General features: G+C 38.3%; 1 protein-coding gene across 8 annotated transcripts in view; it reads right to left on the minus strand.

Annotated features, from left to right (window-relative positions):
• TFDP2 (transcription factor Dp-2) overlaps positions 1 to 12,820 on the minus strand; it is a 218,285-nt gene that overhangs the window by 81,171 nt on the left and 124,294 nt on the right. For 5 of the 8 annotated variants that reach the window (XM_077130302.1, XM_077130300.1, XM_077130298.1 and 2 more), the window contains one exon: positions 4,098 to 4,201. The exons of 1 other annotated variant lie outside the window; for it this stretch is intronic. In XM_077130302.1, the coding sequence (XP_076986417.1) occupies positions 4,098 to 4,201 (104 nt within the window). The remainder of the gene's footprint in view (positions 1 to 4,097; positions 4,202 to 12,820) is intronic. 2 more of the 8 variants (XM_077130301.1, XM_077130304.1) reach the window with 1 other exon arrangement.

Here is a 12,820-nt window from a genome sequence, read left to right on the forward strand (position 1 = left end):
GATTCTGCCATTCCTAATTCCTTTGACTTGGCAATGAATGTTTCCAGAACAGAAATGGATGACCATGCTCAAAGGAGTCTAATCCTTTTCATATTTTCTATTCCACCCTAAAGACTTGGCCCTGTGGATGCCGTGTAAGGTCAGGGACTTAACTTCACATGTACATATTCTGCTCTAGATTAGACCTCTTACCCAGTCAATAATACTTGAGGGAAACAATTTAACATTATTTATTACAGGTCTACTGTGAATATATTCAAAAATGATGAACAGACAACAACACCATTCTTTACTTCACTGATGGGAGCTTTAGATGATCAGCTTCCTGACTCCACTTCTATAACTTTAAAATCTAAACTCCCAATAACACTGTCTAAGTTTTTGAGCATTAAGTCTCTCTCAATGACAACAGCCTCAGTTAATGGCAAGAGATTTGACTAACTGAGGGGGAAAGTTCTGGTAAACAGCTACAAGAAAGGGCAGACTAAAAACAGTTAATGCTAAATTAGTTCTACATCTACAGAAAACAAGACTTTTTTCTTGGGGTCTTTTGAAATTTCTATCTAACATTAAGATGTGGCTTCTAAGAAACATGTGAGATTTAAAGAGAAGTTAGAAAAAAAAAAGACTGTAAGAAGCAAGTGAATGAAATTTTATTCAAGAATTCTGTACTAAACAAAAAAGGTTTTAAAATGTTGCAAATAATGTTAGAATACTGAATGAAGCTGAATGTGAGAATGATAGAGGGAGGAGGCCTGAGGGCACAAATGAAATCAGAAGGAAAGGTAAATGATAAAGACTGAGATGGTATAATCTAGGAATGCCTAGAGTGTATAATGATAGTGACTAAATGTACAAATTTAAAAATGTTTTGCATGAGGAAGAACAAAGGAATGTCAATACTGCAGGGTGTTGAAAATAGCAATATCTTAAAACTTAAAAAAAAAAAAAAAGAACACGTTGCTATCTAGATGAGGGATTTAGGGTAGAGAGACAATGTTCAAGAGAAGAGACAGAGAACCTAGAGATGGCTCTAATGGGATCCTCTAGCAATTAAGGAACCTGAAAGAAAATTCCCGAGGATTGCCCCAAGAACTCAGATCAGCAAAAACCATCTCAGATACAAAGAGAAAAGTAAAGCCTTGTGCTGGCCCAGTTTACGGAAGAGGTCCCAATCCCTTCTCCTTCCTCTGAGCCTTGGTTGTGCTGATTCTGAAGTCTGCAGTAATGGATCAGCAGTGTACACTAATACCGTCAGAGAGCTGAAGAGGGTAAGGGCTCACATGCATATTAGTTTCAAACTGACAATCTCCTTGTAGATTAGTTCTTTAAAAAGAAAAATTTTTTTTTTTTTTTTTAAGAGAGAGGGAGGAAGGGAAGGAAAGACAGAGAGAAGGAAGGAAGGATGGAAGGAAGGAAGGGAGGAAGAAAGGGAAACATCTTTAAACATTTTCTTGTTTTATTATATTTTGTTTGTTTGTTTGTTTTTTACATGGGCTGGGGCCGGGAATCGAACCGAGGTCCTCCGGCATGGCAGGCAAGCACTCTTGCCCGCTGAGCCACCGCGGCCCGCCCTAAAAAGAAAAATTTTATGTTTCCAAAAGCGGATTCAAAAAGCCTTGGCAGCATCACTAAAATACCAATTGAAATGATCCTCTCAAAATACAAGAGAACTGGGCGGGCCGCGGTGGCTCAGCGGGCAAGAGTGCTTGCCTGCCATGCCGGAGGACCCCGGTTCGATTCCCGGCCCCAGCCCATGTAAAAAACAAACAAACAAACAAAATATAATAAAAACAAGAAAATGTTTAAAGATGTTTCCCTTTCTTCCTCCCTTCCTTCCTTCCATCCTTCCTTCCTTCTCTGTCTTTCCTTCCCTTCCTCCCTCTTTAAAAAAAAAAAAAAAAAAAAAATACAAGAGAACTGTAAGGACCAACCCATAAAACTTATACGGATTGTCTGTTTTAATTTTTGCATTTACATAATCACATTCCAAAATACAGACTTAAATCCAGGTGCTTTATCTCACTTGCACCCACTATAGTGGCTGGTGGGAGGACAAACGTTTAAGCAAATGTTTGAAAACAGACCCTGAGATAACCTGAAATGGGGACATTTTCCTGGACTTAAGTCTCTATGAGGTTTGGAGCTATATTACACTTTTCACATACTCATAGTAAATCGTGTTGGGTCTTCAGCTTGAATTCTGCAGATGATTTGACAGCTCTCAACTGACCAAGGGAAATACCTTTCTAGAGTGTAAGTATGTACTTTAAGACTTTCTGAAACCATTAAGTATATTAAAAGATATTTCGTCTAAATAACTTTGCATTTAATTTAATCTACAGTGCTGTGAATTATGGGCAAAATCTATCTTTATGGCTCTACAGATGAGAAGATGAAAGTGCTGAAAGTGTTTAAATGTTTAAATACTTTTACTAATAGTAGCCAAAGCCATTTTAATTAGTATGGTTTAGAGTAGTTAGACGTAAACTTGTCTAGGAAGCTAAGATGTTTTAGTGTTTGGATGAATATGTATGTTGAGAGTTAACTGGATGTCTACATTTAATTGAAAACCAAGGTAACACATTCATTAAAAAATATAATACATTCACAATTTTCTTCTCCACCTCCACTTCTGCCTCCACGTGAGATGTTTCCCACATTTCCAGGATGCTCCGTCCACCAGCCGTCTGCAGGGCCTCGATTGCCTCAACTGCAGCGACTGCCACTGCACTGCAGTAGCCCACTACACGTCGTGACCACAGCTGCTTCTCCCGTGGGCGCTCAGGTTCTGACATCCTACTTGCTCATGGCAAGAACTGTTTTCCCAACTCGCCTACGTCCTCACTAAACTTGCTCTTTGAGCTCGTCAACATTTCCATTTTCTCCCACTAACCAATCTCCTGACTTGAATTAAACCCTCAAATCCTGACTTTTGCTCTTTGCTCCTGAGCACCGTCATGCTCCTTCTCGTTCGTGGGTTTTACACACTCTTAGAGAAGGTGCATGATTTTGTAACCAATCACGCTTGTCTGGATTTTCTTCCTAGGAAGTTATAAGCATAGTTCACTAGCATTTTAGGCACCTGTTTTTTAGTACTTGGATAATTAACCCAGGGGAAGCTGGATTTTCCCCCTTTTTCACCATTTCCCAAAGGGGACTTTGCAAATACTTTTTTATTCACTGTTCAAATCACTCTGGGATTTATCGGGGCATCACTCTGGACAAACCTACAAAATCTCATGCCCTACTCAAGGATCCTAGTATTATGGTGTTCAATTAAGCTGTCCACACAACTTATATTAGGAAATGCATTAGTCAAAATAAAAATTTTGTACCAAAGAAACATTTTTTGCTTTAGTCTCACACATAAGTTAAAATTTTAAAATATTAATTACCCTCTATTCTCAAGACCCTGTAGTAATGATATTCCTTTGTTCTTCCTCATGCAAAAACATTTTTTAAATTCATACATTTAGTCACTATCATTATATACTCTAGGCATTCCTAGATTATACCATCTCAGTCTTTATCATCTTTCCTTCTGATTTCATTTGTGCCCCCAGCCCTCCTCCCTCTATCATTCTCACATGCAGCTTCATTCAGTGTTCTAACATTATTGTATTAGAGTTAGGTAGTATGTGCTATCCGTTTCTGAATTTTTACAATCAGTCCTGTTGCACAATCTGTATCCCTTCTGCTCCAATTACCCTGTATCTATCCTATTTCTATCTCCTGACGGTTTCTGTAGTAAAGGTTATTTAAAAAAAAAAAGGAGAATATAACTCATAACAGATTTCAAATAAATTTAATTTAACAACTAAAGACATGAGAAACTTTAACAGGGAGTAAACAACTTAACATTACATATTCAGAATTCTCAAAAAACAAATACATGAAGATTAAACCTGGAAAAGCCCAAACTTCCTTTTTCATTAAAGACTTAAGTTATATTTAGATAAAAACAAAACTTCCTTTAAAAATGATTGAGATAACTGAAATGATACAGAAAATTTAGCCAACATCTTTCTTACAATTATCCTTTAAATTAGTCTTGCCTAAACACATTTTCAAATTCTAAGATAATATTTTCTTACCATTTGGGGTCCAACATTCACATTTATTGGTCCTAAGGTTTTTGGTAAAATTTTTGTTGGTGCGTTGCTGCTGGAAACTGGAAATGCAACAAATGAAATGTTACCTAAAATGATATCAAAACATTAGGTCAGTGTCCTGTGACGTCACCACCTTCCCTCACTTACACGCCAGGGTCTGACAATTCAACCACTGGACTTTTAGTTGATTTCTTTTTTTTTCACATGGGCAGGCACCGGGAATCAAACCCAGGTCCTCTGGCATGGCAGGCAAGCATTTTTGCCTGCTGAGCCACTGTGGCCCGCCCTTTCAGTTGCTTTCTGATTGTAGAGTAAAATACATGGAGAGTTTGCAACACAAATCATAACTTGCATCAAACAGTTGAGAAATCAAGTTATATCTTTATTAGATACCAGGGAACAAAAATGCATGAAATATATTATGAAAATGAAAATAAATATTTCTATTTGAATTTCTTTATAGTATAAAATATTCATATAATAAAATTTAATGTGCTTTTTCAAAATGTTAAGTTGATAGTTTTGGAGTGTTTATAATATTAGAGAAAGCATCACGATGCTAACTAGCTATCGATGCTGAGGTTTGTGGGATGTGTACAGTGTTTTCAAGTGATTTTTAACACTGTAAATTTCAAATTCAGGTAGGAAAGTGCTACCAAAATAATAAAATAAAACAAGAAACAACCATTTATTTTTGAACTACCATATCAACTACATAACTACTCTGTAAAAACTTAAACTTATCAGTGTTTCTCTTAGAATATTACAAATGTAACTAAACAAAACAAGTGAGCTGACCTTGGAAGTGTGAGAGAGGCTGACACTGAGCCCCTGGGGAGGTCAGCATAGGAGCGGGTCTAGAAGGCCACCACTTCTGCCTCCTTCCCTAGCTGGCCCCTTCTTTAGCTTTTGCACATCTTGACCACACTCCTTAACCCCCTTCTCTTACCTCCTAATCCTCATCAGAAACCATGCATCTCCTGCAGTAAGGAAATCAGGCAAAGTTGTAACTCTTCCTTCTTAATCTGTAAATTTCCTGGCACCCTCGCATTTTTTGGCCAATTTATTTATTTTAAATTTATTTTACTAACATACAATCCATAAGTTCTCCTTTTAACCACGCTCATATGTACAATTCAGTGCTGTTAATTACACCCACAAACGCTGTGCCGTCATCACCACTATCCACTATCAAAACTTTACATACAACCCAAATACTCTCACATATTCTCACTTCTTCCCTCTGAGTGGAAGTGTCCCTGGTTCTCATATAAGTGATTTCATTCTCTGTGCTGCCTTGACTCTTTTGGGAGACCATCCACTCCACTACTGCCTGCCTACACCATTCTCCGGCTTCTTCCCTTCCGCTTCTGTCTCTGTCCATTTGCCACTGTGGATCATTCTCCCTTGAAGAACCCATTTTCAAATCAAATTCTTTACCTGTCTCATGCCCACTCAGCAAGACCTAGTGCCTGAATCTGCTTCTGTTTTATGTTTTCAGTCTTGGTAAATGACTGAGCCTTGACAAGGGCTGGTATTCATCATCCACCAACTGACCTATTTCAGAAATCATCTCCCATCACCCTTGCCCCTCAGCCCCTTCTCACCTAACTGACCACCATATCCTCTCTGCTATCTCCTCAATCTGGTTTCCTTTATGCCCTTGGCACTGTTTAACTTGGAACTTCATGAATTCAGGCTTGAATACAGTTACCCTCTAACTGATAGTTCATGACTGAGCACTGGACTCACCGGGGTGCAATAAAAATAACTATGTCTGGGCCCTAGTCCCAGAGCTGCTGGTATGATTGATCTGGGGTGCACCCAGGCATCAGATTGAAAAACATTCTCCAGATGATTCAAGCATGCAGCCAGGGCCGAGCACCACTGCTCTAACTCCAGGACCTAACTCACACAGCTTCCCTCGTCCCTTCACACACCTGCAACCAGCAAGTCTTTGAACTGGCAGAATTGTTCTGGACATTCCTCACTTCAGGTCTCCAGAGACTCCATAGCACTTTCATTTCAGAATGCCTCTCAACTCCTAAACAACCCACAAAGCCCCTGTTTGAAAACCCTGCCCTCCCTCCCCACCTTCATTATCATCTATCCCTCAGCCTGCATGCTACTCCAATCAGAATAAGTCCTTTTCAGTTTCAGAAAGGCCAGTTCCACCGCAGCAGTTTTGGTTACACCTTTCCTTCCACTGGGGATGCGATTCTCTGCTGGGCCAACTCCTACCAGAAGTTTAAACCAGACATACTCTGTACCATTTACTGATTAATTAGTATGCACCAGACTCTGCTCCAGGGGCTTTCCATATACACATCATCCCATTAATCCTTACCACCATGTGAAATCAGTGATGGCTAACTCCATCTCACACAGGAGAAGACTGAGACAGAGGGTTAAATTATCTGTACACGATCCCATAGCTAGGGAAGGCCCCAGCTCCACGCTCAAGGCTGTCCATGTCCATGTCCACTCCCGCTGAAAAGCTGTCCCCAGTCCCTGCAGCCTTAGGTCCTTGGGGCCCCGTCTCTGGATTTCCATAAGACCGTTGTTTATTTGTGGTCACTACTGTTAAGTGGGCTGTATCTCTCAGCTTTGTATCTTACCACCCAGTTTAGTCCCGGCACAAAACTACAAATACCATTTGATCAGTACTTTCCTTAATCTGGATGTCACATTTCCTACAGTAAAGTCTAAATTGCATCCTTTGAAATTTTTTCAACAAGGATCATAATTCATAGTGAGTTTGAAAATCAACTTAGAAACCAGCCCTTTGTTTACGGCTTGTTGATGAAAATGACTGAATCACCACTATTATCAAATTAAGTTTCCCCACCTTGAAACTACGTAACTCATCTTTTTTCAAAAACATAAAATGCAGTCTTGTAAATTTCTAAAGATTGAGTTACTTTTAAAACTCCCCCAAAATGGTTTCCACCATTTATAAATCCACGTAACAGAAGAGTAACAATCTATGGGTCTGAGAAGAGTGCAATCGATAGATGTGCCATGAGCTCAGTCTCAGGGGGAAGGTCACACGGGTGCCTGGGATGCACACAGCCCCGAGAAAGTCTGCCTCTCAAATGCTAGTTTTAAAAATGGTCTGGGGCGGGCCACGGTGGCTCAGCAGGCAAGAACACTTGCCTGGAATGCCAGAGGACCTGGGTTCGATTCCTGGTGCCTGCCCATGTATTAAAATAAATAAATAAATAAAAATGGTCTGAAGGTTGCTGGAAATTTAAGATGAAATCATCTCTGCTATACCATGTTAGAAGCAAAAGTAAAAAACTTACTAAACAAACAATGATGCAAGACACACGTAAAAATTAAGATAGGAAATGGAATGACCCTAATTGTAAACCTAAAGTAGTAAAAAAAAAAAAGAATACAACTTAGGTCAAAAGAAAAAGAAAAAAATCATTCAGCCAGATATGTCACAGTAGTTAAAGTACTATATGTCACAGTAGTTAAAGTACTAAAAGAATGTAGAGGGAACTTAATAAATTAGACAAACTGGCACTAAAGTGCATCGGAAAGAGTAAAGGTAAAGGACAGCCAGGATAATTTTAAGAGGGGGAAAAAGATAAAGGGGAAGAGGGAACTTTAGAACTTTAGCCTATCAGATTTCAAAATTAGTACATACCTATAGCAATTTAAATGAGTTGGTATTGACAAAGGAGCATATAAAGAAGTTGACAATGAATTCAGAAATTAAATTTGAATTTTTGAATAAATTTTAAATCTGAATTTAAAAGGTTGCTGGAAATTTAAGATGAAATCATCTCTGCTATACCATGTTAGAAGCAAAAGTCAAAAACTTGCTAATGATGCAAGACACAAAAATTTATATATAGTAAAGTAATATCATTTCAAGTCAATGGGTAAAAAGTGAATTATTTAAGAAATAATGTTGTGACATGAGATTCTGCACACGATAAAAGAAACCTTAGATTTCAATTTCTCATCTTCTGCAAAAATAATATTCCAAGAGATTAAACACTTAAACATAAAAATTAAGGCCATAAAGGTATTAGAAGAAAGTATTATAAGAAACTCCATGCTCGTGGCTTGGATGCTAAGATGTCGTGCTCTTCAAATCAATTTACAGAGTCAACATAATCCTGGCTGACCTCTTTGTAGGAACTGACAAACTGATCTAAAATTCACATGGATCTGCAAAGGAATAACCCTTTGGTTATCCAAGAATATCCAAAACGATATTGAAAAGGAGAACAAAGGAGGAGGCCTCACACTTTCCCATTTCAAAACTTACTACACAAAGCAATGACAGCCGAGGCGGCGTACAATTAGAATAAGGACAGACATGAAGGTCGATGGGTCATAACCAGCAGTACAGAAATAAACTCGTGTGTCTATGATTGACCGATTTTTGACAGAGTGCCAAAATCACTCAATGGGGAAAGAACAGTCTTTTCAAAAAAGACTGTTCTAAGATACTGGGTAGCCACAAGCAAAGGAACAAAGTTTGACTCTTACCTCATACTATGGACAAAAATTAATTCAAAATGGCTCAAAAACTTAAATTAAGAGTTAAGACTATAAAACTGTTAGAAGAAAGCAGAGGAATAAATCTTCATTGGCCTCAGATTTGGCAATGGATTCTTAGATATGACACCTAAAATATGAGAAACAAACAAAAAAAACAGATAAACTGCACCTGAAATTCAAAAATTTTGTTTTTCAAAATACACTATCAAGAGAGTGAAAAAGCAACCTACAAAATAGGAGAAAATACTTGCAAATCATGTTATCTGATAAGGAACTTGCATCTAGAATATGCAACTCAATAACAAAAAGATAGCCTAATTTAAAAATGGGCAGAGGGCATGAACAGACATTTCTCCAAGGAAGATACACAAAGACCAATGAGCACACAAAAAGATGCACAACAGCATTACTCATCAACAAGGATGTGGACACTGGAACTCTACCAGACTTCTGGTAAAATGTAAAATGGTGCAGCTACTTTGGAAAACAGTCTGGAAGTTCCTCAACTGTTAAACATAGAGTTGTGATATGGATGAGCAATTCTACTCTTAGGGAAATACCCAAGAACGAAAATATATATCCACTCAAAAACTTGTTCATAAATGTTCATAGCATTCATGATAGCCAAAAAGTTGAGACAACCCAAATATCCATCAACGGACAAATTGTGGTATATCTATACAACATTATTCTGCCATAAAAAGAAGTACTGATACAAAATTAAAATTTAGTTTTCTCTCTGTTAAAATAATAATGTTTTCTGGGATTATTAATCTATTTTAATAGAAGTTATAAAAGTCTTTACTACCTACCAACTGGACAGGAACCTGCACTCTGGTCTATTTATCACCAAAAATCTCAATAGCTCCTACTAGCAAGTCCTTCCCCATTCCCCTTGACATTAACCTAAAACCAAAATGTGATATTATTCTTCTGCCTCTTTTAGTTACTTTAAGTATCCTAACAAGGGTAGGCACTGGAGTCAGCGGTATAATAACCTTACAAATGCTCTCAAAAGAACTTCAAAATAGTATTAAAAAAAATTCTGCCACTTTAATTAATGTGCAGACCAAAATTAACTCACCTGCAGCAGTAATACTGCAAAACAGGCATGGGCTAACCTGCTAACAGCCAAAGAAGGCTAAACCTGCCAACAGCCAAAGAAGGTGTCCTTTGTCTATTCCTCAGTGAAAAGTGCTGCTTCTATGTTAATAATTTACTTACCCTAGCACCCTTGTTCTGTAAGCTTGTTAATCAATTCTTATTCTGCACAATCTCTTCACTAACTAAAAAGACGATTCATAACATACTACCCTTAAGCTTTTTCAGGAACAACATGCTAAGTTACCAAAGACTTTGCAAGGCAAAAACTAGATAAAGCAGCATCTAACTACCATCACATTGAAAGTCTTGCCTCTATCCCTGAAGCTCCCTAACATCACCCCCATCCAGCAGGAAGCAGTTAAGAATGACAAATGACACCCCCTATCTCCTCTGCTAAATTTTATAATAAACAAAAGGCAGGAACGACAGATTGCAGGGGACAGAGCTGGGGCCCCAACCCCCGCTCCCCCCTGCAGCAATGGCAGACACTCATGGTCCACTGACTTATGACCCTTCCCTGTCCCCCTCTTCCCTGCCACAGCGTGTAAAGCCTCTTGCTAAACGCTGCCCAGGGCAATGGCCAGGGCAAGAAACCACATCAAAGAAAGGTATGACTCCATTAATAAGGAGCAAACAGGTCAGGACAGGCACAAAAAGAAGGAAGCAAAAATACTAGCCAAAGGCAATCAAATGAGTCGCCAAATGCAAAATTTAGGACAAATAAGAGATGGCGAACTTCAGCGTATAAAAGGAGAAACACATCACAACGCAGGTGGACATTTTCTTCAGGCTCTTGAAGAAAGTGTTCTTTTACCTCCCCCCACCATTCCACTCCCCTTCCTCCCCCTCCCCCCTTTACAATAAACACATTGACATGACACAACATGGATGAACCTTGACAACATTGTGCCATATGAAAGAAGCCAGTCACAAAAGAGCACATACTGTGTTATTGTGTTCATATGCAAGTCCAGAATAGGGGAATCTAGAGACAGAAAACAGATTATTGATTGCGTTAGGTGTGGGTGTGGGGTGGGGAGAGGACTGGAGCTGACAGCTAAAGGGTACGAGATTTCTTTTCGAATTGATGAAAATGCCCTAAAACTGATTATGGTGATGGCTGTGCATATCGGTTAATATACTAAAATCCACAGAATTGTACACTTTAAAGGGTGAATTATTTGAGATATGAATTATACATGAACAAAACTGTTTAAAAAAGAACAACCAATACTTTTTTATGATTTGGGAGTACAAAGATGTTATAGATTTAGAAATCCTAAGAGAAAAGATTGACAGATTTGACTATCTAAAAATCAAGTTTTTCTATGTAGCAGAAGACCCACTATACTTCAAAGACAAATTTCATACTGTGTAAACAAATTTGCAACACACAGGTCTTTAGACTACTACTCTTAAAAAAAAGTATCTATTTAACCTCCCCTTATAAATCAATAAGAAAGGCAATACGCCAATATAAAAATAAGGAAAATTACATGAAAAATATAAATGCAAATGATCACATGAAAACACGCTTTGTTTTAAATTTTAAAAATAACACTTTTTTTAAAAAGGAAACCTTTTCATCTAGCAATTGATAAAGACTCACGAGTTGCTGATGCTCTAAGCTGGTAAGGATATCGTAAACTATGCACATTTAAAGGCTGCCTACCCACACCCTCCTATGTGCCAAGTACTACTGTTAAGCACTGCGGGTGCTCCACACACAACTGGCACTGCCCCGACACTCAAGAGGCCAGTGTGTTCTGCCAGTGGAGGGAATATCTAGAAACCTTCCTGGAGAGCAATCTGACCATGTGCTGATGTAATCAGAGAGGGGTGTGGGACTGTGTGTTAGGGTACAAGATTTAAGAGAACAAAATTTTAAATGAGTACAATAGTACACATTTTAAAGCCTCTTTCCACCACAAAAATGTCCTTTCAAATGTCCTCTGTTGCCTAAGTGACAAGCTGTTCCTTGACCTCCACAATAACATCATAATTAATAATGGACAAATATTTCAAAATGTTTTGAAAAAAACATTTTATGAACATACATGCACTTGTTTTATAATCAAGAAAAAAATTGTATTGCCATAGTACAAAAAAAGAGAGTCAGATAATCAGCAACAGCTGATTTGGATCATCTGTAAATGAGATATTTGTGTTTTATGATTAGTAAGTATTAAATCTTCCAAGTCATTAAAAGGGCTTTAATGGTGTTTTAGTTTGTAAGCTGCTGGAATGCAACATACTAGAAATGGAAAAGCTTTTAAAAAGGGAATTTATTTAGGTTGCAAGTTTACAGTTCTACGGCTGTGAAAATGTCCAAACTAAGGCACCCAGAGAGAGAGATATCTTGGTTCAAGGAAGGCCGATGGGTCAGAACACGTTTGTCGGTGAGGAAGGCATGTGGCTGGCATCTGCCAAGGTCTCTGGCTTCTCTTTCAAACGTCTTCCCCAGGAGCATTTTCTTTCTTCATCTCCAAAGGTCTGACTGAGTGCACGCTAAAGCTTTTTCCAAAATGGTTCCCTCTTAAAGGCCTCCAATAAGCAACCCCACCTTGAATGGGTGGAGACTTATCTCCATGGAAACCACCTAATCAAAAGGTCCTACCCACAACTGGGTGGGTCACATCTCCATGGAAACAATAAAAAAGCTACCACCCAGCAATACTAATGAGGTATTAAAGGGTGTGGTTTTTCTGGGACAAACAACAGATTCAAACCAGCACAAACAGTATTTCAACAACTGTAATATTCAGATATAAAGAAGTGTACTTGGTAAAGTTTACTTTCACCAAATCAACCAGGTTCAGCGGCAGACTTTTCTCTTTTGTCCTCAAAAGGACACATTTAAATAGGTTACAAACAGCCAGCCACCTGCATTTCAGCATGTTAAGAGAAGTAAACCAAGCCCAGCCTAAAGGGTTTCTCTTTAGCTTAACCCTGCTCATGCCAAAAAAAAAAAAAAGAAAAGAAAAATTTCTCTAATCTTGGCCCAGGCACAAAATTTGGGCTTAAATTTTATTTCAATTTCTTGAGTAGCTGGAAACCCTCTGTTTTCCATTAGACTTATC

The sequence above is a fragment of the Tamandua tetradactyla genome, chromosome 15, assembly GCF_023851605.1.
Source record: "Tamandua tetradactyla isolate mTamTet1 chromosome 15, mTamTet1.pri, whole genome shotgun sequence".
In the NCBI taxonomy this organism is placed as follows: Eukaryota; Metazoa; Chordata; class Mammalia; order Pilosa; family Myrmecophagidae; genus Tamandua; species Tamandua tetradactyla.